Source organism: Orcinus orca, chromosome 16 (assembly GCF_937001465.1).
Source record: "Orcinus orca chromosome 16, mOrcOrc1.1, whole genome shotgun sequence".
NCBI classification, from domain to species: Eukaryota; Metazoa; Chordata; class Mammalia; order Artiodactyla; family Delphinidae; genus Orcinus; species Orcinus orca.
The window spans coordinates 86392669-86417670 of record NC_064574.1 but is presented as its reverse complement, the minus strand read 5'-3'; the positions used below and the strand labels follow the sequence as shown (position 1 = coordinate 86417670).

The following is a 25002-nucleotide window of genomic DNA, read 5'->3' as shown; positions in this document are numbered from 1 at the left end:
CTGGCAGAGCCCAAAGATCTATGAAAACTGCAGGTGAAGCTAGAAATTAGGAGGATAACTTTGACAGCCAGGAAAATTAGTTTGCCTTTGGGAAGCTGGTCCACGGGCCACGCACATAAAACGGGCTACCCCTCATTTTACAGGTGGGGAATCTGAGGCAGAGAGACCAAGAGGTCTGCCCACAATTACAAAGGTGAAAGGAAGACGGGGAGGATTCAAACCCAAAGGTAGGCAACCTAAGAACCCTGGTTCTTTTCTTTTTTTCCTTTCCACTGTGGTAAAATATACCCAACATTCCATTTACAACTTTAGCCATTTTTCAGTGTAGAGTCCAGAAGCATTAAGTACATTCACACTGTTGTGCAACCGTCACCCACTATCCATCTTCCCAAAACGAAACTCTGTCCCCATTAAATCCTAACTCCCATTCCGCCTCCCCCAGCAGCCACCGCGTTCTTTTTTAGAAAGATTAAAGCATTTGCACTGAGCGGTGGCCCTCATGCTCGGCAAAAAACAAAATACAAACACAGAATACCTTCCGGACGGAGCAAACCAAAGCCAGAGTCGCTGCGCCCCTGCGGCTCAGGTACTGCGACACCTGTGAGCGCGGGCCTCGCCGGCCACGCCGGCCACGCCCTCCCGCCCTGCACCCGTGGCTGGTCACAGCCCTCTCCACGCGCCTGCGGTTGGCCCCGCCCCCGCCCCGCCCCCGTGGTCCGCACGCTCGCGCGTCTGGGGGCGGAAGCCCGCGCGGGCCGAACCACGGTGACCATCAGAATGGGGAAAGGCGGAATTACAGCCGCCGCGGTATGCTTGGGCGTAAGTGATTAAAGCACCTCTCATTCATTTTTGTATTGCGCCAGGCAGTCGTCCCTCTAGTAGCCTTAGCCTTCTCTGGCTCTCCAGGAATTCCGTTTGTGTTTTGGAATCGCCCATTCTTTTGCCCAGTCAGTAGACGAGTCTAAAAGCCGACATGTGGAGGGGGAACTTAGTAACGTAAGTTGAAATATTTGGTGAAAGACTAAGATATCCTAACCAAAATAGTTTGTTGAACTTACAGTTTCCTCTAGTATCAATTTTTAAGTAAATGATATTTTCACGCACTTCCGTGTACTGAGATGATTTCTGGTACCTCCCTGCGGCTTCACAAATAGTTTATTCCTTTACCGCGGGGCCCGACGGGAGAAGGAAGGGAGTGGCTGCCATGTTGGAGGAACCATCTGCTACTTTAGGTGGGGTAGCGTAGTTCCCAAACAGTTTGTAGATTGACCGAAGCAAGTGTGGTGATTAGAGTGGAGCACGCACTTGTCACAGGGGCGCTACCGGAATCGCTGGTGGGCATATTTCTGCCCTGTGAGGTTTTCTGAGCGCGCGGGGCTGCAGCAAGGCGTGGGCGCCCCCCTATCCCCTTGGGCGCCCCGCCGCACGCACATGTCCCGGCGGTAGGCGCGCGGTGCGGCCTGGGAGAGTCGGAAGCGCGACGAGGCCCGGCGAGGCGGCAGCGAAGGGCCATGCAGGACGCGGAGAACGTGGCGGCGCCAGAGGCGGCCGAGCAGCGGGCCGAGATCGGGCAGCAGCAGCCGACCGCCGAGCCGCCGCCGGGAGAGAAGCCGGCGCGGCCCGGCGCGCAGGAGGCGGCGGGCGGCGAGGACGAGGAGGCTGGGCCGGGGCCTGATCTGCCGGCCGAGCCCGCGGCGGACGGGGAGGAGAAGGCCGACGCGACCCACGGCGTATCCCCGCCGCCGCCCGAGGATCCCCCCACCCCGGCCGCGGGCGAGGCCCCGGCGGGGCAGGCGCGGGACTCTGCGTCCGAGACCGGGTCCGAGGGATCGGGCGGGGAGCCAGGCGGCGCGGCGGAGAACGGCGGCGCGGACGAGCCCTCCTTCAGCGACCCCGAGGACTTCGTGGAGGACGTGAGCGAGGAAGGTGAGGCGGCGGGGCCGGTCTGCGCCGAAGTTCCCGATCCTCGAACGCGGGAGGGGTGCCCGCCCTCTGCCTGTCGCCCCCACGTAGGGAAGGTTTCCGTGAGCGCCTGGATCTGGTTTTCTCCAAAAGAAGAGAAGGGCAGGGTGGAGATAACTTGGGGAACCAGCCACTGGCACTGCAGCCTGGAGTTCGGAGGGTGGTGAAGGCAGACGGCGTGCACGCAGGAGCCGTGGTCGAGTGTGCAGTGGTGTGGCCATTAGGGTCGAGCCGAGCTGGACACTCCGTGTGCTGCACGGTCTTGGGTGACAGTTCTTCGTCTGCAGTCTGGGTGCCCCGAGTGACCCGCCAGACTTGTCAGAGGCCTGAGACTGACTCGGTGCCGACTCCTTAGGGATGGATGGACGCTGTCCCTCGGGAGTGGGGAGAACAGGGTGGCCAAGCTGGGTTCCTTTGCCCCCGCTGTCCCACAGCAGCGTCTGCCCCCAGAGAGTTCCTTAGGAGGACAGTTTGAGGCCGGCTCTGCCCGATTCCTGTTTGTGTCTCTCTTTTCCTAAGTCTGTAGGCATACCGTCATCCTTCTGTTGGCAAATAATTTTCTCGAGTTGTAGGATTGATTATCGCTTACTTTGCCTTTCTCTTTGCCTTGGTTCGACTTACATGCATTATTTCTGCTTTTTGCCTGAGAGAGCCTGTCTCCTAAGGTGACTTCTGATGATGGCTCATCTCATTTGTTTTTATGTTTGTTTTTAGCCATTTTATCTTTCCAGGCTGGGAGCACATAAGTGGATTCCTCTGCATATTGACCACCTTATAATAAAATGGGAAAAATGAATTAGACACCACAGGGGTAGCCAACTATACACCAGGAAGATAAGATGTTACCGCTTAAAGTTAGCTTTTTTGGAGATGTGTCTGATCACTCTGAGAATGAGTCAGAATAATAAAGGATATCACATAAAACGATAAAGAGGGTTTAGAGAACCAACAGAGTTGTTTGCCTTTGAAAGATAAATTTATTTTTTAAATTTTTATCAAATGCTTTTGGGTTTTTTTCCTTCCAGTCTTACTGAGGCGTAATTGATGTACAGCACTGTATAAGTTTGAAGTGTACTGCATAATGATTTGACTTATTTGAAACATAATTTTAAAGGGCTACCTGTTATTGTCACTGTTGTCTTTATTTCATGAGACAAAAAACATTTCAGCATGAAAAGCAGGAAAGGCTCCACAAGCTAGTGAGGACTTGGGAGCCGCTGATCCAGTCAAAGCCCTTCACCTGTAAGAAAATGTGTTCCTTGTGGAGTAGGTTGCTGGGAATTGACAGAGAGGCTGTGTTTCTGGGCTCACCCCCTTTCCCCTACCCCCCAGCCTAGACCAGTGTTCTTTTCTTACCACACCAATTTATCTTCTATTTTAAAATTTGAGTTTTGATTTCAAAGCCTATTTTGAGCCCTTAGGTGTTTATTCACAACTGATTTTTTTTTAAGCATTATTTGAGCACACCTAATTTACACAAGATTTCTAGTACGTGACTTCCGATGTGTGACAGGATACTGACGTGAGCACAGGCCATTCAGGCTAGGTGACTGCTGGGAGGGCCTTTGGAAGCCCTTGTCATCCTGATATTTTGCCAGAGTGACCTGTGAGTCTCCTGGTCCTGAGGAGCAAAGACTGAGCAAGCTGTCGGTTTTCTTGAGGCCAGTAGCTCACATATGTTTTCTGGTACATGAGAACTGCCCTGTAGGGTCAGAAAGTGATGCTCAAGATGTTGGTTCTTTTGAAAATGGGCTGAGTCTCATGACGAGCCCTCTCGTAGGTGCCGCAGCCCCAGTGCCGTTGTCTTGCCTCCTTCCTCTTTGAGACAGGTGAACTCTCACACAGTTGCATCTTTTTTTTTTTAATTAATTTATTTTATTTTTGGTTGCGTTGGGTCTTCGTTGCTACACGCGGGCTTTCTCTAGTTGCGGTGCGTGGGCTTCTCATTGCGGTGGCTCCTCTTGTTGCGGAGCACGGGCTCTAGGTGCACACGCTTCAGTAGTTGTGGCGTGTGGGCTCAGTAGTTGTGGCTCATGGGTTCTAGAGCGCAGGCTCAGTAGTTGTGGTGCACAGGCTTAGTTGCTCCGCAGCATGTGGGATCTTCCCGGACCAGGGCTCCAACCCGTGTCCCCTGCATTGGCAGGCGGATTCTCAACCTCTGCGCCACCAGGGAAGCCTGCACAGTTGCACCTTAATCAGTTTAATTTTTCAACTGCCTTTGGTGCTTGGTCAAGCAAATATGTGATAATGGTTTTAACTAAGTGTCTTCTTTGCTACTTAGTCTTGAGAACTGTTTCTTTCTTTATTCCTTGTAGTCAGAGTGGGAACCTGACTGTGTGGGCTGGTAATGATGAAGGAAGTGTGTTTCTTCCTGTGTATTTACTATGCTTATTCCCTTAAGGGTGTGTGGGTGGGTTCTTCTAAACCAGACACAGTTTGTAGAAAAGCTGAGCTTTTTGTTTGTAAGTTTGGGTCAGGCATAACAGGCCTTGTCATTGTTCGGTACGTCAGCTCTAAAAGGAACCCAAGGGTTTGACTTCAGTCTCTGCAGGGAAGGTGCGATGACCTAATCTGCCTCTTCTCTTCTTTTTCCTTTTTGCTTGGCCTAAATTTTAGCTTCATTGAAATTTAACTGGCAATTCTTTTATCCAAGGTAACATTTTCAGTATCATTCGTTAAAGGTGTTGAAGTTTAATTAGAGATAGTTTATAACAGGGCTTGCCTCTGGAAATTAAAGGACTTTTTTTCTTTTTTGAAGACCTCTTAACCTTTTTAACACAAAAGTGAAGATAATTCATCTAAAGTTTTGAAAATGAAATACAACAGAGAATATTTTCTGACATGTGTCCTGTATAGCATGTTGAAATGCTTGAGTATCGTGCAGAAATTAGAGTGATGATTAGGTTCCAGAACACATAGATACCCGAGTAACAAGCCATCGTTCTTCAGCTGTTGTTTAAAGATTACCTTGTGCACTCATTTTGCCTGTACAGACAGTCCCCAAGTTGTGATGGTTTGAATTACAGTGGTACGTAAGTGGGTTTATCAGGAAGTAACCCCACTGTAAATCAGGAAGGTCTGTATTACCAGTGTAGTTTCGTGTGATGAGTATGCTTTGATGGCAACCTTAAAGATGTCTTTCTGTTCTAGCTCCTAACACGGTGCCTTGTAATCTTATAGCTTTCTAGACAAGCTGGCTAACTAACTGGGATTAGGATTCGTACAGAATTTGTGTTAAAAAGAGGAGGGTTTGCTTTTTTCATCTGATACTCCACTTACCCTCCGAGAGCCCATCTGCAGCAGCCAGTCCGGCATTTCTGTTGGTGCTGGGGCATTAGGGTCAAAAGGACTCCAAGCCTGAGCCAGGCCTCGGATAAGATTGCAGCGGGCAGCCCCAGATGACATTGAATCGCCCGGAAAACATAGGCCTCCAGTTGGCTTCGCAGACCTGTTTGCATTGATTCCTCTGTGTTTCTATTTCCTAGTTCGTTTTACACCTATCTTTTCTTCTTTTTCTCTTGCTCTTGCTGACCATTTTATGGAAATGAAGCAATTCTGAGAAGTTTGAACACTTAAGATTTGGGTTCTTTGATCTTAATTTTAAAAGCGGGTGGCATGAACGTAATAGGTTTTGAGCTTTGGACTGAAGTGATGAGAGTGAGTTGATGTTGCTTACTGTGTTCCAAGCACTGTTCTAAGCATTTACAATTTAATATCTGTGTGGCTGGTGTCTCCCGGTGATACTGCGAGGTATTTCGTCGAACTGGAGACACCATCGCCTGTAAGATGCATCCCTGTTTGCTTGCTTTCCTGAGCTTCTCTAGTCTGTAGTCACCTGGTTGAAGTACCATTCTCAGTCCCGTGTTGTTTGCAAACAAGGCCGTTTCACGTAAAGAACATAGGGCGATGAGTTTGTTTTGCTGTAAACTGAAGACAGTGCCTGGTGGTGAATTTGTGATAGCGGTGGGTCAGAGAAGGCCATTCCTAGCTCACTTCGGGGTTTCTCTGATTTCTGGTGAAAGGCCATCCTCTTTTTTGCCTTCTTCATTATTAAAACCTCTTTGAAAAAATTCATTTAAAATCTTCCATTATTGCCAGAAGTCAGTTGACATATCTTGACTGTCGGTGGGAGTGTAAAGAGTTACAATATTTCTGATTCTTTCCAGTTTAAATTTTGAGTCAAGCCAGGGCTCTGATTTCTTTTGCTCACAGTGAAAGCATTTAGATTATTCACTTTTTGCTTTTTGGAAACTTGTTCAGTGTGCTAACCTAGTGCATTAACTTGGTCAAAAAAAGTCATTCGACAAATCTTTCACTTGTACAGAATTACTGGGAGATGTACTCAAAGATCGGCCACAGGAAGCAGATGGAATCGATTCCGTGATTGTGGTCGACAATGTTCCTCAAGTGGGACCTGACCGTCTGGAGAAACTCAAAAACGTCATCCATAAGATCTTTTCCAAGTTTGGGAAAATCACAAATGATTTTTATCCAGAGGAGGATGGAAGGACAAAAGGGTGAGTCATGTTCTCCAGCACGGAAGTGTCACTTGTGTTTTCTTGGTAGCTGACAGACACCGTGAAGATGGTCGTGTGCTCAGGAGCTCACTGTGAATGCGGGAGCATGGCCTCACTTTGGCACTTTGGTCGCATTTATCCAGGCCACCCATGGTCCTTGGGGTCATTGGAGGGAGGGAGAAGGAGATGCAGTGTGGTTCTTGAATTAGGTATTATAAGGTGGCCACTATGCTTTTAAGAAATCAGACCTTGATCTCTTCTTTGTTGAACAGTTATTGAGACAATATACATCCTGGGTAAAGGGACCAACAGATCTGAAAGTTGGCGAGATTTCAGGAAAATTTGACCTGGTGTTTTATTGATTCTAAGATGTGCTTTTTTCCCACATTTATCATCTCTGAAACGGAGATACTTCTTAGAATCTAGGAGACATTGTGTAATTCCGTGGTAACTTTTTTGTGGCATCACCTAAAATATTGTATCTTTTATTTATTTTTAAATGTATTTATTTATCTTTGGCTGCGTTGGGTCTTCGCTGCTGCGTGCGGGCTTCCTCTAGTTGCAGCAAGCAGGGGCTAATCTTCGTTGCGGTGCGCAGGCTTCTTATTGCGGTGGCTTCTCTTGTTGCATAGCACGGGCTCTAGACACGTGGGCTCAGTAGTTGTGGCACGCGGGCTCAATAGTTGTGGCTCATGGGCTCTAGAGCGCAGGCTCAGTAGTTGTGGCACACGGGCTTAGCTGCTCCATGGCACGTGGGATCTTCCCGGACCAGGGCTCGAACCCATGTCCTCCGCATTGGCAGGCGGATTCTTAACCACTGCGCCACCAGGGAAGTCCCTGTATCTTTTAAAAATGGTAGCATGAGGTATGCGTCTTGCAGTTTGCTTTTTAAGTTCAATATTAGGTTTTTGTGTTGGTAAGTGTAATTCTAGTTTCCTCCTTGTAAATGCTCTGTGCTCTGTCATATCATATGACAGTTGTCTGTTTCCCTATGGATTGACAGTGTTTTGAAAAGCGGTTAGGAACAGCCTAGTGTCTGTCCTCTTCTGAACACAAGAGAGGGTTTGGGCTGCATGAAGTGTCCCTCTTCAGAGCCACTGGCCAATCCCCGATTATGCCTGAGTGTCGCTACCAGTTTACGCTCGACCAGCAGGGATGAGAGTTCTGTTTGTTGCTCCACAAACTTGTCAGACTTTCACCGTTAAAATTTCATAAAAACATCAGCCTCTGGGTACAGGCAAAATTGTCTTTTATGGGACAGGAATGAGAAGGTGGTATAAACTTAATTTTTTTTTTTTTCAAATTTTGGAAACTACCTAGAATAGTTTTAATTTCTTAAAAAATTATCACATGCAGGCAGTGCTTCATACTTTTTCTATTTCAGGAACTAGGTGGAAGGATAACCTTTTTTTGAGCAGTTGCTTGTGTTATTTTTGTTATAATGAAACATTCTCTGAGAGCCTTTGTAATTTTGCCTGTAATACACAGTATTAGACTACCCATGTTTTTTTAAACAGCTTTGTTGAAAGGTACTTGACATACAGTAGAATCGGATACTATCCATGTCTCTTTAAACAGTTTTGTTGAAAGGTACTTGACACAGTAAAATTGGATAGTTCTAAAGTGTACAATTTCATAAGTTTTGGTGTATGTATACACCCATAAAGCCATTACCGTAGTCAAGGTAATGGACATTTTGGTTAATTAGCTGTTCTATAATTTCTGATCATGTACTTAGAGACTTTGGATCTTTGCTAGGATTTTGTTCATGTTTAGAACTGTTCTGCTAGGGATCTGACTGCCTCCGGGACACGGCGGGAAGACAGTTCTCGGATAATCATGGCGGGTGCGAGCCCTGTGGAGGGCTGGGTGTGTTGAGCGTGCCCTGCCTGATCTTCACGTCTGCACTTGTGCAAGTTGCCCTCTTTCTCAATTCAGGTATATTTTCCTGGAATATGCATCCCCTGCCCACGCTTTGGATGCTGTGAAAAATGCCGATGGCTACAAGCTCGACAAGCAGCACACATTCAGAGTCAACCTCTTCACCGATTTTGACAAGTGAGTTCTGACTCAGCCCAGGAGAACCTGGGCATTTTCCTGAGCATGAATGGCCAGACGTTTCTGCCCCGGGGGCACTGGGTGCTTAGTGGTCTTTTCGGTAGCTGCATTCTCCCGTCAGACCACTGCAGGACCATTTCGCATCCCTGGCCAGTAGCACCCCCTGACCACCAGCGTCCCCTCACCGGTTGTGACCAATCAAAACCTTGTCCTTTCCCTCTGCGGGGAGGGCAGGGGTGCAGTACTGCCTGGGGTTGAGAACCACTCAACCTTGTAATCATCATCGTGTTGCTCCTCTTCCAGGTACATGACTATCAGTGATGAATGGGATATTCCAGAGAAACAACCTTTCAAAGACCTGGTATGTTGTATAAAATCTATACGTAATGGGAAGAAATGGTGGCTAGCCTCTTGGCTTGAAGTGATGTATTCCTCAGGAGTTAAAGCTGCTGACTGAACTGGTCAAGTCTCTTAAGAGCAACAGTTATGTATTCTTTGGTTAAAATTAATGAAATGTTTTAAATCCCTTGCCTTTGGTTCTGTTTCTAGGGAAACTTACGTTATTGGCTTGAAGAGGCAGAATGCAGAGATCAGTACAGTGTGATATTTGAGAGTGGAGACCGCACTTCCATATTCTGGAATGACGTCAAGGATCCGGTCTCCATTGAAGAGAGAGCGGTGGGTATTTGCTGCCGTGTGGGGACTTACCTCATGTTTCCTTAACAAAGAGGAGTTTGGTGGGAATTCCCTGGCAGACCAGTGGTTAGGACTTGCGCTTTCACTGCCAAGGGCCCGAGTTTGATCCCTGGTCAGGGAACTAAGATCCCGAAAGCCACACGGCAAAAGAAAAGAGGAGCTTGGTATAAGAGCAGGTGAGTGTCACGTGCTTTGAGGTTACGCCTCTGAGAACAACTTCTATTCTTCCAGCTTTGAAAGGCGCCCTAGGAAGTGGATAGGCTTCTTGTGTGTTCAGCTAAAAGCTTGAGGAGTGTATTTGTTGTAGACTTTGGACTCTTCGTGTTCGGCGTTTTGTTGTGTTAACATCGGCACTGATTCTTTCCACAGAGATGGACGGAGACGTACGTGCGCTGGTCTCCTAAGGGCACCTACCTGGCGACCTTTCATCAGCGAGGCATTGCTCTTTGGGGGGGAGAGAAATTCAAACAGATTCAGAGATTCAGCCACCAAGGGGTTCAGCTTATTGACTTCTCACCTTGTGAAAGGTAAGCTGTTCGAAAATTGCAAATGGAGTCGTGCCAGCCTTCTATGGGCAATTTTTTCAAGCTTTATTCTGCAGTAATTTTAAAGTTAAAATAGAAACATTATAGGCAGAGTCCAGAGGACTCCCGTGTGCTCTTGACCGCGATTCTCCAGTTAGTATTTTGTTGCATTTGCTTTATTGTTTCCTTTCTCCACACATCTGCATAAACTACATCATCTTGCATAAGGGACTTGCGTATCTGCTGACTTTGGTATCGACCGCGGGGGGGCCTGGAACCAGTCCCCTGTGGATACTGCACGTGACCATCTGTTCTCTTTACCTTGTTGTCTTAATTAAAATCCAAGGAAGAGAAAGTATGAGAATTCCACATCTCTCATTCCGCTCGTGCACACAGCCGACTTTTGTTTGTAATCTGTTGGATCATTCCCTGTCCTGGTTTTATCAGGGAAACTTTTTTTTAACACCTTTATTGGAGTATAATTGCTTTACTCAGGGAAGCATTTTGAGGTGACCCTTGGAGCACCCTGGTGCCGAGCAGGGTGAATGGTCTGTGCCACAGTGGCTCTGCTCCGTATTTCGAGCGGGGTCTCCAGGCGGGAGGACAGGGTCGGGGGAGCCTGGGGTTGGAGGAAGTGCTGCTTCCATGGGTCTCGGCTGCTGTTCTGGCGGCCTCGCTTGTGCCTGGAGAGTCTCCTTCTGGAGCGGAGGCGTGGACAGGTCCTCGCCACACCCACACAGCTGTGACCTTCACATGAGAGGACGTGCAAGCGTGCAGGAGATGCGGAGGTGTCCCCTCTGTTGCAGGTACCTGGTGACTTTTAGCCCCCTGATGGACACTCAGGATGACCCTCAGGCCATCATCATCTGGGACATCCTTACCGGGCAGAAGAAGAGAGGTTTTCACTGTGAAAGCTCGGCCCATTGGCCTATTTTTAAGTAAGTGGACTCGTGGTAGCCAGTGGTGACCTCTCTGCGGCCTTTTCTTCGTCGATGAGTCTGGCTCTGTTCTTCTTTCTAGGTGGAGCCACGATGGTAAATTCTTTGCCAGAATGACACTCGATACTCTCAGCATCTATGAAACTCCTGTAAGTGATTTATTTGATTATCTGAAAGTGAGCTGCCCCGTCAGTTGCTTGTCAGCTCCAGTAGCTTCTCGAGGACGCAGTGCTTTCCCTTAATTTGTGGTGCAGCCAGAAGGGAGAGAGACTAGTTCTGTGCCTTTCAGTTGCTCGGGTCCTGGATTTGGGTCTTGAATCTGCCAGCCCCCGCTTCTGCTGCCGCAGGGGGTTAAGGATGGGAGTTGGTGAAATGGGCTCTGGAGATGTGTACTTTGCTGCTGTGCGTGAATTGTTCCATTGTGATCTGTCACCCTCTGCTTACACTGCTCCCTCAGCAAGCTCACATTGTAAAAGGTTGTGTGAACCACTGAGACATTGGCATGGTTTAACTCCATTGTAACCTTGTTTTTCCACAGTCTATGGGTCTTTTGGACAAGAAGAGCTTGAAGATCTCTGGCATAAAGTAAGCGAATCTCTTGGCATGTGGCTTTTGCCTCCCTCCTCCAGCGCTCGGCCCCTGCACAGTTGCAGAGAACGCTGGTGCTTTGTCACCCTAGCGCCAGGGTGTCACGGCAGGCTTGTGCCTGCTGCCGCGCACTGTGTGTTGGCGGCCCCCGTCAGCATTCCCCGTTCCTGCACGTAGGGGCCTCTTGAGGGCCTCCTTCCTTTCGTGGTTCTGCCTTGGAACCAGAGACTTGGGGGCGCAGTCTTTGAGGAAGAGGGATCTCCACTTAGTTGAAAGTCTCTGTGTCTCTCTGGTGGTCTGTGCCATGGGGTTTGCGTGGCCTCAGTGAACTGCAGCTGGTTTTCTCTGTCAATGAGGAGGCACGTTTTTTTTGTTGTTGTTGTTTTTGTAGTACGCGGGCCTCTCACTGTTGCGGCCTCTCCCGTTGTGGAGCACAGGCTCCGGATGCACAGGCTCAGCGGCCATGACTCATGGGCCCAGCCGCTCCGCGGCACGTGGGATCTTCCCGGACCGGGGCACGAACCCATGTCCCCTGCATCGGCAGGCGGACTCTCAACCACTGCGCCACCAGGGAAGCCCTGGAGGCACGTTTTTATTTACCTGAAATCTCTGGGGGCAGTGAAGTATCACCAGTGCAAGGACATTCACGCTTCTTCTTATTTTTATGTTTACATTCTTGGGCAAAACGATGGCTTCTAATTAAAAGTAAAACTGGGAATTAATTCTCAGTAAAATGCAAAAGTAAAGGTACTCTTCACAGATAGGAGCTCATGGATTGTTCGTTACAGCGCTTTTTAGGGTAATTTTTGCAGTAGAGAGAATTGCACTAATTCTTCTTTAATCCTCTTATATGTTTTGATTTGGGGTTTTCCCCCTTTAGCCCCTTAACGAATCTTCAGAAATCATGTAGCTGGGTCCATCGGCCTAAAGTTTATTTTACTTGCCTCGTGGTTAAGAGTTTGAGTGGGGTTTCAGAGCTTGGGGATTGAATCCTGTGACCCCTGTGCGACAGTGGGTGGTATTATCAGCACCTGTCTCTCTCCTGACGGCACAGTGTGTCTACAAAGCCCCCGAGTTGTTCTGGGGACGGAGCCCATGCTGGTGAGCGCTGGCTGCTGCTGGTGTTCTTGGGGCCCGAGTTGTTCTGGGGCCGGAGCCCATGCTGGTGAGCGCTGGCTGCTGCTGGTGTTCTCGGGGTACCTGCGCCACCGCTGAGCTTTCACACAAAGAACGAGGTCTCTTGTTCTCCGCTCTCACCATTTCTTAGCCAGTCCTTGGAAGCATTTCATTTTCTTTGTTCTGCAGAGACTTCTCCTGGTCTCCCGGTGGTAACATAATAGCCTTTTGGGTGCCTGAAGATAAGGATATTCCAGCCAGGGTAACGCTGATGCAGCTTCCTACCAGACAAGAGATCAGAGTTAGGAATCTATTTAACGTTGTGGACTGCAAGCTACATTGGCAGAAAAACGGAGACTACTTGTGTGTTAAAGTAGATAGGACTCCGAAAGGTACCCAGGTAAGTGGATGCCAGTGGGCAGGGGTCATTCCTTCTACAGCTCAGTTCTGTTCGGGGGGTGTTAATGGATTTTTTGGTTCAAACTCATGACTTATTTTCACACCCACCTAACACCGAAAGTTAGCTGGTGTGTCATAGCTAGAGGTGTTGTCATATTCCAGCTGAGGAGTGTCATGTTTTTCTGTAAAACTTTGAGTGGGTGATAACATTCATGTAGTTTAGAGTTGACGTAGGTTAGCGTTCACAGGAGAACACAGGGAAATCTCTAGGCACCCACCTTCCTTCACTGAAGGAGTTAAAGTGAGTAGGTTGTTTCCTTTTAGAGTTTCTCTTTAAACACAGGGTAGCATGCTTGACACAGTTCTGCATCCACACTTTCTGTTGGTTTGCATCAGTTAATATTGAACTTATCCAAAAAATTGCATGATTTTTTTCCTTCTAATGGAAATATTCCTCTTCCTTTTACCAAAAAAAAGTTCTTTTAACTGTACAGTTACTTTTATTGCATTCACACAGTTGTACAAGTTACCACTGTCTTAATTCCAGAACCTTTCCATCACTCCCAAAAGGAACTCCACACCCATCAGCAGTCACCGCCATTCCTGACATCCTCTAATCTGCTTTCTTGCTTCCTGTCTCTCTGGATTTCCCTATTCTGGACATTTCATGTGAATGGAGTCGTACACTCTATGGCCTTTTGTATCTGGCTTCCTTCACTAAACGTTTGTTCAAGGCTCATCCAGGTTGTGCCATGTGCCCGTCCCTCATTACATTTGTGGCTGAGCAGCGGCCACTGAATTGCGTCATGTTTATCCATTTAGCTGTTGATGGACACTTGGGTAGTTTCCACCTTTTGGCTGTTGTGAATAACACAGCACCCACTTTTTACATGAGTGCATCTTGAAACGCGCTGCAGGATGTTCTGCTGTTTTGAAATAGTTGGATCAGTCCTAGTCAGTGGACCTTTATGGCACTACAGCTGCGATGTGTATTCTTGGACCTATCTGTGCTTGAGATGACCTTTCGGGCAGGTCTTGAATAGAATCTGGGTCGGGGGCGGTGGGATCCGATAGTTCTCCAGAGACTGTACCAGTTTCTACCTCCATCAGCTTTTTTTTTTTTTTTTTTAAATAAATTTATTTATTTAGGCTGCGTTGGGTCTTCATTGCTGTGCACAGGCTTTCTCTAGTTGTGGCGAGCGGGGGCTACTCTTTGTTGCTGTACGCAGGCTTCTCATTGCGGTGGCTTCTCTTGTTGCGGAGCACGGGCTCTAGAAATGTGGGCTTTAGTAGTTGCGGCACGCGGGCTCAGTAGTTGTGGCTCACGGGTTCTAGAGCACAGGCTCAGTAGTTGTGGTGCACAGGCTTAGTTGCTCCGCGGCATGTGGGATCTTCCCGGACCAGGGCTCGAACCTGTGTCCCCTGCATTGGCAGGCGGATTCTTAACCACTGTGCCACCAGGGAAGTCCCCCTCCATCAGCTTTTGAGAGTTCTTGTTTCATCATTTTAATCACTACAGATAGTCATATGTCTTTACCAGGAGTATATGTTTAATCTTTCATTAAATTCTTAAATTGTCCTGTCTTCCTCATGCTTTCAGTTTCCAGAATGTTACCCCTTTCCTTTTCTTTTTTTTTACACAGGGTGTTGTCACAAATTTTGAAATTTTCCGAATGAGAGAAAAACAGGTGCCTGTCGATGTGGTCGAAATGAAAGGCAAGTCCCATTGTCATTGTCCTGTGGTTGAGTTCACCTGTGTGCTGTCACGCGTACCCTTAAAGCTTCTGCGTGAATTCATGGCCCAGGTAGAATGGCCGAGACTCGGAACCTGATTCACAGTGAACGGCACCTGGCTCTAAGTTACAAAACATGCACGTGTTTAGGGTGTTGTCCTTTCCAGCTTCAGTCTCTTAGCTTTTCCAGTTGCCAAGTGAAGTGATGCCTCCTGTTTTTCCACACCACGCGAACTGCTTATATAGCAGAGGAACAGGGGTTCTCACCATTTTCCACACTTGGGAGAGAGTGTGAAGGGCAGGCCTTCATCACATGCCCAGTGACGGCAGCCGAAGGACTTGTGCTCTTACGTGTGAAAATTCTCAGTTTAATAGAGGTGTTTTGTTTTTTTGGTGGGTTTCTTTGGACTCATGGAAACTTCAGATGCTGTGTTTTGTCTTTAGGTGGAAAATTTAGGCTGTATTTTCTGTTTTGCTGGGGAGAGGAGGAGGGGAAGGGGGTGAAGTGGCCACGCTGCCTGGGTAGAGAGGCGCGTGAGCCCTTGCGCCCAGGGCCGCGGCGAGGAGTGTGGGGAGGGTTTGTCCACAGGCTGCACTGCCCCTGGCCTGCCCCTCCCCACCCCTGCGGCAGGACAGGGCGGGGCGCAGGGTGCTGTCCCTGCTGGCCGGGCGGCTCCACACAGGTGCAGCGCGCTGCCTTTGCTTCTGTACTGCTCTCTGGTCCTTTGAATGAATTTAAGAATTTGGGGCATTTCTCTGGTTGAATAACTTTAACTGGTCAAGAACGTTCTGTTCCTAAGTGACCAAAAGGAGCTCACCCTTCTTCCCGGTCTTAGAACCCATCATAGCCTTCGCCTGGGAGCCGAACGGGAGTAAGTTTGCTGTGCTGCATGGGGAAGCTCCTCGGATATCGGTGTCTTTCTACCACGTGAAGAACAATGGCAAGATCGAGCTCATCAGTAAGTAGGTGGCTTGCGCCCGACTCTCGGGACAGAGCTCGGTCGTCGCTGCGTGCAGAGCGCTCGGTGGGACAGGTGCGGAGGGTCACGTGGGCCGGTGGCGGTGGTGATGGCCCCAGAGGGAGTTTGTTGCGAAGGATGGGCCTTCTCTGCACTCCCGCGGGGCCCCTGTACTTCACTGTTCTGGAGTCCTAGCCTCTCCTCTTGTGGCTGCAGCTGCCCGCTCTGGGCTTGGGTCACATGCCCGCCCTCGGCCTGCTCCGCCTGGAAGCCCTGTCCCCCCTCAGGACAGGCTCCTCGCCCCGCCTGGACAGCACCGGGGCTCCCGCTCCTTGCTCTCCTGTCCTGGGTCCTTAGTGCCGAACTCAAGGCGGGTCCTCGTTCGCTGCTTCACGTTTCTCCTTGTGAGGACTGAGGTGGGAGGCCTCTTGCACCCACCTCAAGGGTGAGGCGCCCTCAGGGTGTGCTCGCCCCACGCTCCCCGAACCTCACCCAGGGCTTCTTGCCACAAAGGCAGGGGGGTCATCCCAGTACCTGACAGGGACTCCTGTGCCCTGGGAAGAGCTCTTCCTGAGAGATTCTGTAAATCAGGTTCACTTCCTGAAGTTTAGCAGTATTTGTGGTAGAATCCTTTCGTGGTGTTATCAGTTGGCTGTCTATCACAAAATTGACTGTTATTAATTCCCTTCGTTATGAAAGGAAGTAGGGGCAGCTGAAGACTTCACGGTCTCTCGTTACCAAGTAGGTTATAAAAGAGCAAGTACATGAGCGCCTCTGCCTTCCGAGTGCCCCGCTGCCCTGCCCCCCCCGAAGGGTCCGTGTCGGGGTTGTCGCACGCACTCCCGGCCTCCTCGTGGTGGGGACTGTAGAGCACGCCTGCCAACAGCGTTCTCTTTGCTTTGTCTTGGTCCGAGAGTCGTGCCGCCCCCGCTCAGGGTGATGCTGCCTCACCAGTCTGCCCCCCTCCGCGCCCTGCTCCTTCCTCCTCAGTGAAGAGACCCCCAGGGCGAGGACCTGGCTCTAGCCCTTCAGGAAGTGAGTGGTTTGGAGAGATGATGGAGTTGAATAGCTTGTTAGTTAGAAAGGCGTGAGTCACTAGAGGAGTGGATTTTAGGCTTTTCGGGGTCGCACGCCTCTTTGAGAATCTGATGAAAACTGGATTCCTCACCCTGGTGTTGAGTCCCTGTGATAACACTAACCGTAAGTGGAGTCTTCCATCCAGTTACATTGTCAGGTACCTTGTTTTGAACGTAAAATGTTATTTAAGATAGTATTGCAGCTTCAGAATCCCCCCTGCCCTTTCTTCTTTTTTTTTTTCTTTTTAACTGGGTCATAATTTGAGGTGTACTGAAGGTGATTTTCTGACCTGTTTTCACAGGTAGCCAACAGGTGTGGTACCTCCATAGAGTTGTGGTGTATACACCCGTGGGGCGCAGCGAGAGCCCACTGCCGGTCCTCCCGTCTGCTGCAGGCTGACCTCTGACACTTTCTTTCCTTTCAGAGATGTTTGATAAGCAGCAGGCCAACACCATCTTCTGGAGCCCCCAAGGGCAGTTCGTTGTGTTGGCTGGTCTGCGGAGGTGGGTTTCTGTCTGATGCGGGGGGCTTTGGTGTGGGCTATGCAGAGACCCTGGCCCCGGGCCCGCACCCTGGTTCTGAAGGTAGCGATGCTGGCTCTGCGCAGATGCGGTGGACGGGTTCTCCCACAAAAGGGTCGGCCCGTTTGGGTGAAGCGCTGTGTGGCGTCTCCATCCTGCTCCCCAGACGCAGGCCAAGACCAGGCAGATTAAAACGGCCTGGCCGCAGGCGCTTTCGCCGCGGGCCTGGAGGACAGGTCTGCGTGGTTACGCAGGACCTCTTGCTGGCGATCCCGTTACCATGTTGTAAGGTCCGTGTCTCCTTGTAGGCAGGATGTTCAGTCAGGCCGCGAGCCCATCTTGTCCTCTGGTTGGTGCGACCACGAGGACCTGGGCGTTACCCTCGCCCGCTCCCCGCTTAGTGCTGTTTGCAGCAGGACGTGTGCAGCGCCTGCCTCCGAGCGGCAGGACACCCCGTCTCAGCGTAGGTGCTTCTTGCCGTGGCTTTGGAGGCCTGGCCTCAGACAGCCTTCCCTCTGAGAATAATCACAGCAGACACGACGGTGCTCGTGTGCCCTGTACATCCTCAGTCCCAACATCCTTACGAGGTCATCGCTGTGATTATTTCCACGTCGGTGATGAGGTGGTGGTTAGGGGACCCCGGGCTCCCGAGTCTGGCCTGTACCCTCACCCTGGAGCCGGGGTTGGGCACACACACGGCTCCTGGAGAAGGCCCACCGTGCTGTCTGTTCCCCAGTATGAACGGCGCCTTGGCCTTCGTTGACACTTCGGACTGTACGGTCATGAATATCGCGGAGCACTACATGGCCTCCGACGTCGAGTGGGATCCGACTGGGCGCTATGTCATCACCTCCGTGTCCTGGTGGAGCCACAAGGTACGGGGACCCGGGGAGCCTCGGTGCCATGTGGACCGGGCCGTGGGGGAGTGCGCCCAGCGTGGCATCGCATCACCTCCCCGCCTGCGTCTCATCCCGGCGGGCGATGCGGTTGATCCACTTGAGCTCCCGGCCCGGCCCAGGCCGCCCAGAATCCCTCTCCCCAGAGCCCCGAGGGCAGCCAGCCTTCTCCACGAACAGGGCAGCATTGTTTCATCTCTTCCTAAGTTAGAGCGCGTCTCAGTCGCTCCAGTCGGAGCCGGGCCGCCCCATGTGCCGCTGCAGCCAGAGGGCTTGTGGAGTGGGAATCAGGTGGTGCCGCTTCCCGACTCAGTTAGCACCCACCCACTGCACTGCGGGACTGAACCAGCTGCTCGCTGCGCGGCTCCCCGGTGGAGGGTGGGCCTCTTCTGGTTTGCACGTGTTTTCCCAGCACAGTATTTCCCTCTTGAGGGCTTCCTGCTTCAGACCGTCAGTCCTTGGTCACCCAGCCCGTCAGGTCCTCTGTGCAGCGGCCTCTGACGGCACAGCCTTTGGCTGTGTGCGTTTCCTGAGTGGAGGCCACGCTGACGCCGAGCGCCCGTGCTCGCTCCCGCCTCGTGGCCTTTGCGTGCGTCCCCTCCCTGGAATGTCAGTTCACGTAGGTGTTGTGCTTCCTGCCATTCAGGTGTCACCAAGCGTGCATCCGCAGAGGCTCCCCTCCCCACCTGGTCCCCACGTCCTCTCACCCCGCTGTATGTTTTCATGGTGCTCAATGACATGCGCTCACCTCAGCCGTTGTTACGAGTTCCTTGTCCCCTTTTCCCGCTGGCATGGAACTTTGCAAGGACAAGGGCCTTTTCTCCTGTTCTGAGCTGTGTTCCCAGTATCTGAAACTGCTCAGCCTTCAGTCAGGATTTGCTGTCTGAATTGGGCTGTGAGAAAACGTTTGCCGTTTCTGTTTTTAACTTCTTGAAAACATCATCATCTCTGTCTTTAGCAAAAGATTTGAGGATGTGTCAGTGGAGGTAGAAACAGGATTCTGTGATCGCAGGAGCAGGTGTGGCACCGCCAGTGAGCGGGCTTGTCGGCCTGGGGCCTCCCTGAAAGGGCATGAAGCTGTCTGTGCACGGGCACTTCTCTGGGGAGAGGCCCATTTCCTCTGGGGCCTCAGGAGAGATGCATAGCCTGAGGTGGGGCTCAGCATTTGTGTCCGTACAGATCACGCTCTGTAGCGTCTGGTTCATACGTTCAGTGTTCTCACGCTGGTGGTTAAACTTGCTGAGGACTCTGCCTTGTCTTTACTGACTGTTGTTATTGATTGAGGTATTGACAGTTGAACCAGCTCGTGCATGTTTACAGACCAATTAGGGCAATTCTGTTTAACGAAGTGATGAAGTTTTAGGAACACGGGCTTTGCAAATGTCACTGGAAACAGCGTCTTGAGTAATAATCCTTGCATTCGGATCAGGATATGTTGACCATGCCCGTGTCTAGTTTGTTCAGAGGTCGCCTCCGTGAGGCCTACCCTGACACTTTACAAACCTTTTAGACGGCTGACCACGCGGTGTTAGCTGCTCCCCGAGTGCTGTCTGCAGCGGGAGTCACCAGAGCGTAGCTTGTGGCACTGCCTCCTTTATCCAGCAGAACCGTGTTTGGTGACGTGGTTGATTTCTGCTCTGTTAGCCCTGTTCCTAGCTGCTGCGCACGCTGCACTGTCCGTCAGGTACATGAGTTTAGGTGTCTCCCAAATGCCAGCGACGTTGTTTGGCAAATTATTGGCTCCCGAACAGTTGTTGAACGTAATGGTTAATTTTGTCACTTCTGTCAGCACTAAGGATTCCAGGGCCTCTGCCTCCTGGTGTAACGTGGTGCAGGGGGCAGCTCAGCGGGGCCTCTGCTCTCTTCCAGGTGGACAATGCCTATTGGCTGTGGACTTTCCAAGGCCGCCTTCTGCAGAAGAACAGCAAAGACCGCTTCTGCCAGCTGCTGTGGAGGCCTCGGCCCCCGACCCTCCTGAGCCAGGACCAGGTCAAGGTCTGGTTGTGTCTTCGTCAGGTGTAGGCACGTGGGGGCGACGGACGCTGAAAGAAGCAGCTGCTGCTTCCTGTTACCGTTAGGGTGATAATGAGTGAGGAGTAGAAACGTGACATTTATGGGGGACCCTGTGAAGAGACGCAGAACGACTCAAGAACCAAAAGGAAGAGAGTAGCTTCAGAGCGGAAACAGATTTTCAGGTTAAGGCCACGTCGGTACCGTTCCAGGGAGTTTGCACAAACTGGGGCGGGATGAGAAAGGTGGCAGGGGCAATTAAAAAGTCCTGCTGGGATTTACACAGTGATGGAGAAACACGCTGATGGTATCAGGACAGGGCTAAGGGAGCGTGTAAATCCCAGGGCAGGAGGACAGGCCGCCGACGTGCGGACGCTGCGTTTGAGCAGTCTCGGAGGCCACGCTTTGCTCATCATTGAGGAAGTCGTTCCACGTTGGCAGCTCTGAGGATTACATTTGTGGTTCTTGCTTTGAATGTGTAAATCCTGAGTGACTTGTCTTTGTTTCAGCAAATTAAAAAGGATCTGAAGAAATACTCCAAGATCTTTGAACAGAAGGACCGTTTGAGCCAATCCAAAGCCTCAAAGGTTAGCCTTGTCCCCAGGCCTGAGGGAGGTGCCAAGGGTCATCCCCTCATGGCAGAGAAGGCCAGTGCCAGGCCATGGGGACAGACTGGCGGGGGCGGCTCTGTGCCACCGGGGCCCAACTGTGGCCCTCGGGTGGCTGGTGGGTGGTACGGGCCACGTTAGAGGCAGAAGGCAGCGAGCAGAGGTCCCAGCTTTCCTGCCCCGAGAGTGTCTGTAGAGTCCTTATGTCATCCCGTCAGGTGGGCCTACTGCTGACCGTGCTTTCATTTTCATTTGGGTTGAGCAAAATTATGACAGCGATGCGAGTTGTTAGTTCTGTAAGTTCTCCGCAACTCTACCCACAGGAATTAGTGGAGAGAAGACGAACCATGATGGAAGATTTCCGAAAATACCGGAAAATGGCTCAAGAACTCTATATGGAGCAGAAAAACGCACGGCTAGAGTTGCGAGGAGGTAACTTTGTTAGCCAAAGATACACTCTTCAAAGCGTGTGGTTAAAGTGTTTTTCCTTTTTTTATCTTAATTTCCCAGAGTTTTCAGAAAACATCATGTGTTGCCTAAAGATTCTTAAAAAGAATCTTTCAAAGAAGACTGTGGCTTGCGGTATCTTAGTTCCCTGCCCAGGGATTGAACCCAGGCCCTGGCAGTGAGGGCACCGAGTCCCGAACACTGGACGCCAGGGAATTCTCTCTTTAAAAGTATCTTAAAGGGAATCTTTAAAAGACTCTTGAAAAGCACTGAGAGGTTCTTGCTGCCTGCAGGCCAAGGCCATAGTCCTTTCTTTGCAGGGGACCTTGCTGTGTTCACATCGGCCTCTTGGTGGGTGCGGAGCGCGCGCGCGTGTGTGTGTGAATGTGTTTCACAACTTTTCGCCCCACATCTGCACACGGTGTGACACACACACCCCCGCCGCCCCCTGCAGGTGTGGACACTGACGAGCTGGACAGCAACGTGGACGACTGGGAGGAGGAGACCATCGAGTTTTTTGTCACCGAAGAAATTATTCCTCTTGGAAACCAGGAGTGATCCGGGAGCACTGTGGTGAGCCTTGAGACGGGGAGCACACGGTGTCCTGTTTGCACTTCATTCCTGGTCTGCTCTCCCGCAAGTCAGAAGGCAGCTCATGTAAGGCGCTGAGTGAAGCCCAGTTGCCGGTACTCAGGGTTAGCCACGTCCTTGCCTGTGAGCTGTGAGGGGTCCAGTGCAGACCCTGGGTGTTTGGAGCCTTGCATCTGAGAGCTCTGGGCCTCATGCTCCCGTAAAATCCAGCAGGCCTTGGCCATGGGTAAGAGGAGGGCTGGGGCAGGCACTGGTGGTTGTTGCCTGGGGAAGAGGAGGGGGGCTTTGCTGGGCGAAGGCCTCAGGGTGTCCAGCAGAAAGGTGGGCCTCACCAGCCGTAGCACCCGTTCTGGTCCGTCCCTGGTTGGTCTGAGACAGGAGCCTCCAAAACCCCATCAGGTGGGGGCTACCCTGGTGGCACAGTGGTTGAGAGTCCGCCTGCTGATGCAGGGGACACAGGTTCGTGCCCCGGTCCGGGAAGATTCCACATGCCGCGGAGCGGCTGGGCCCGTGAGCCATGCCCGCTGAGCCTGCGCGTCCGGAGCCTGTGCTCCGCAACGGGAGAGGCCACAACAGTGAGAGACCCGTGTACTGCAAAAAAAAAAAAAAAAAAAAACCCCGTCAGGTACAGCCGGAACGCAGGCTTCAATAACAGAGAAAAGACGTGGCGGCTCTGGACCTCAGAGCGGACATGTGTGGGGGGAGAGGAGGCCCGGGGCTCCGTGTGCCTCGGTGTCCGGCCGTGCTGCCTCCGCGGCGGGGAGAGCAGGGCCGGGGGCTCCGCGTCCAGGCTGCTGCTCGTCTGCAGGCGCCGGGCCGGCGTGGTCCCTCCTGCTTCCTAAGGACGTGTGCCGTGCGCTCACCACGTGTGCTCGCCTGGGGCCGAGGCCGCTGCTGACCACCTGATGTAGTTCCCTTCTTACAGGACAGCGAGCGGACAGTGTCCCCTTGTTGCAGCGTCACCGTGTGTTGTGCTGGAACCGAGGTCATCCTTTTGCGGAAAGCCTGCCCACTCCTGACTTTTCACCTGCGCTTTCTCTCGCCCGGGCTGTGGCCGCGCCTGGGACTCGCCGTCTCCATACGTCGCTGTGCCTTTCAGCCCCTGGTACCCAGGGTGGGGGAGGTTTGCCAGCGCTGCTCTCAGTTTTCTCTCGCTGGGTTTCTAATTGCACCGAAGACTGGGCCCTGCCTCACATGGCCAGCGCCATCCACAGCCGTGCAGGGTCCCTCCAGGGCTCCCTGGCCGCCAGCAGGGAAGCCGCTTGGGGCACCAGCGCGTCCCCCGCCATTCAGGTGGTGACAGGTTCTCTCAACAGGCTGAACGTGGAAATAAAAGCAAACCTATATGAAAAAGCTGTCTTTCTCCTGTCTTTGAACGTAGATAGCGGCCTTGACCTTCATGCTTCTCCCGTCTGCCACAGTAGCAGCCGCCGCTGGGCTCAGTGCATCCCGTGCTGCGCTCGAGAGGCCAGGAGGGGCCGTCAGCCTCCCTCGGGGTGTCCTGCTCTGCAGCTGAGCTTTGAAAAGTGATGCGTCAGCCCAAACACAGTTCCTTCTTTTTCAATTTTTTGTTTCCTGTGCTTGTGGTTCACCTGATGAGAAAGAACCCTTTAGCCTTTTCCTCAGCTACACAGGTTTGAAGACTTCCATGGACAGTTGTCACTTTAGCCACTAGTACGTGGTCCTGTTTGAATATTTAACTCTTTCCCCCGCGGAGGAGGGAGTGAGCAAATCCAGGTAACTCAGCTCGTTTTCACCTGCAGTGTCCTGCTGCCTTCGGTGCCTTGTGAAACGGCAGCTTCTTCCACCTCTGTCTCTTTTCTCTCCTGGAACCTGAAGCTTAGTTTAAAAAGCCACGAAGCACGGAACAGGTGCGCTTGGAGCTCACAGCCGTGACCTCTGTGTACAGTGGACAGACCTAAGACGGCCTTGCGGGGCAGGACAGGCAAACGTCTGCCCCCGCGGCTCGGCCGGCTGGTGCGGAGCGGCCCCGACCGGCAGCGGCCCCGCTACCTGGCCTCGCTACCTGGCCTCGCCCGTGTGAGCCGGCGCTTCGCGTTCTTCCTCTCTCGGGGCCTGGGCTTCCTCTGCGGCCCCTCATCCTGCCGTGTAGCTCATCCTCGCGCCCTCTCAGAGTCACAGCAATTCCTGTTTCCTTTCACGTTCTTTAAACTTCACTGTGTCGAGACCTAGTTTTTCTAATTTCTTGGCAGTAAGGAGGAAAAGGCACATGGCTCTATCACGTGAACAGATTTTTAACAGAGCTTTTGAAAGATTAACTTTTCACTGTTTTAAACGGGCTAGTTGTAACTTTTACATAGTTTGTGAATAAAAATTTCTTAAGCAATTGTGCTGGCATTATCTCTCTTTTTCTGTGAACTGGGTGTCCCACGGCCGGCCCTCTGTAGAAGAATTTCCCCACCCACCCGGGGGAGGGGCAGGCAGTGTCCCCAGCTTGGGCATCGGGGTGGGTGCCGGGCTCCTGGCCACCCACGCAGGCCTGCTCTCCATCATGTTCAGAGCAGTCAGGATGTGGGGGTCTGCCCTTGTGTAGGAACCTGGTGACGGCTCTCCAGCAAGTGCCTGGTGGGTCAGAGGCCTGGCCTTTGTGGGGGAGCATGGATGTTAAAGGGGCGCCCCTTCCCCGGCCTCGTTCGTGTGGGCAAGAAGTCCTGGAGCCCAGCGCTGACCTGGACGTGACCAGCACACTCCTGCCCAGGGACGACCAAGTGACCGGGTGTGGCCGCTCCCTGCTGCCAGGCTGGCCGGACTGAGAGCCGTGGCTGGGGTGAATGGGCCTCTGTAGCTCGAACCATTAAGTTGGGTTTCTCAGATCCGAACTGCATGGATCTGGTGTCTCCGTGATTTATATGAAAATGCAGTAGCAATTTACTGCACCTACACCCACCCTGGCTCTCGTGGGCGGGAGGAGTGCTGCTGTCACCTGGCGCGCTGGTGAGCTGCGTGATGGCAGGTGCAGCCTCCTTGGTTCACCGTGCAGTGACTTCCCTGGAGGCTGCGTTGGAAAAGTTGAGCGCAGCATTCAAGCAGTGAAGACGCCTGATGGTTCATGGGAGTCGGCCCTGGCTTGTGGTGCAGACTGGCAGCGCGGGAAAGGGGCTTAAAAGCCATGTCCTAAAAATCAAGAAAACCCGCAGGGCATTTCAAGTTTGCTTTAGAAATGTGTCTTTGGGGAGAAGTAGTCCGAGGGGATGATTTCATCAAATGTTAGCTGGTGGCATGTGTCCCCCTTTGGTGGGGACAAGCCTCCAGGGCCAAGGGCCAGGCAGGCGTACCTGCAGGCCAGGTGAGGCATGTAGGAACCCTGGGGTTGCCATGGCGTTAGGCGAGGCGGCCCACCC

The 25002-nt window shown here is 51.8% G+C and overlaps 1 protein-coding gene across 5 annotated transcripts; it reads left to right on the top strand.

The window, feature by feature from the left end:
* Positions 1–1189: 1189 nt before the first annotated feature.
* On the top strand, positions 1190–23988 carry EIF3B (eukaryotic translation initiation factor 3 subunit B). Of its 5 annotated transcripts, none has more exons than XM_033426702.2 (19): positions 1199–1926; positions 6287–6479; positions 8418–8537; positions 8841–8898; positions 9087–9215; positions 9603–9760; positions 10564–10695; positions 10778–10844; positions 11234–11280; positions 12589–12799; positions 14442–14514; positions 15368–15490; positions 16992–17070; positions 17825–17963; positions 19854–19979; positions 20504–20581; positions 20926–21034; positions 21504–21622; positions 23022–23988. In XM_033426702.2, the coding sequence occupies exons 1-18, from the start codon at positions 1512–1514 to the stop codon at positions 21605–21607; spliced, it is 2361 nt and encodes a 786-aa protein (XP_033282593.1). In that variant the 5' UTR covers positions 1199–1511; the 3' UTR covers positions 21608–21622; positions 23022–23988. The 5 variants fall into 5 exon arrangements, with proteins under 5 accessions (XP_049555931.1, XP_033282593.1, XP_033282592.1 ...); XM_033426701.2 differs by lacking the exon at positions 23022–23988 and adding an exon at positions 22552–22993; XM_033426703.2 differs by lacking the exon at positions 23022–23988 and adding an exon at positions 22566–22993 and having other exon boundaries at positions 1200–1926; positions 19854–19973.
* The last annotated feature ends 1014 nt before the right edge of the window (positions 23989–25002 follow it).

Bases quoted from the DNA above. Each gene is read 5' to 3' on its own strand.
- EIF3B (XM_033426702.2), top strand. From the start codon at position 1,512: ATGCAGGACGCGGAGAACGTGGCGGCGCCAGAGGCGGCCGAGCAGCGG. The intron at 1,927-6,286 runs GTGAGGCGGCGG...TCACTTGTACAG, and splicing joins GGAGGACGTGAGCGAGGAAG to AATTACTGGGAGATGTACTC. The intron at 14,515-15,367 runs GCAAGTCCCATT...TCCCGGTCTTAG, and splicing joins CGATGTGGTCGAAATGAAAG to AACCCATCATAGCCTTCGCC.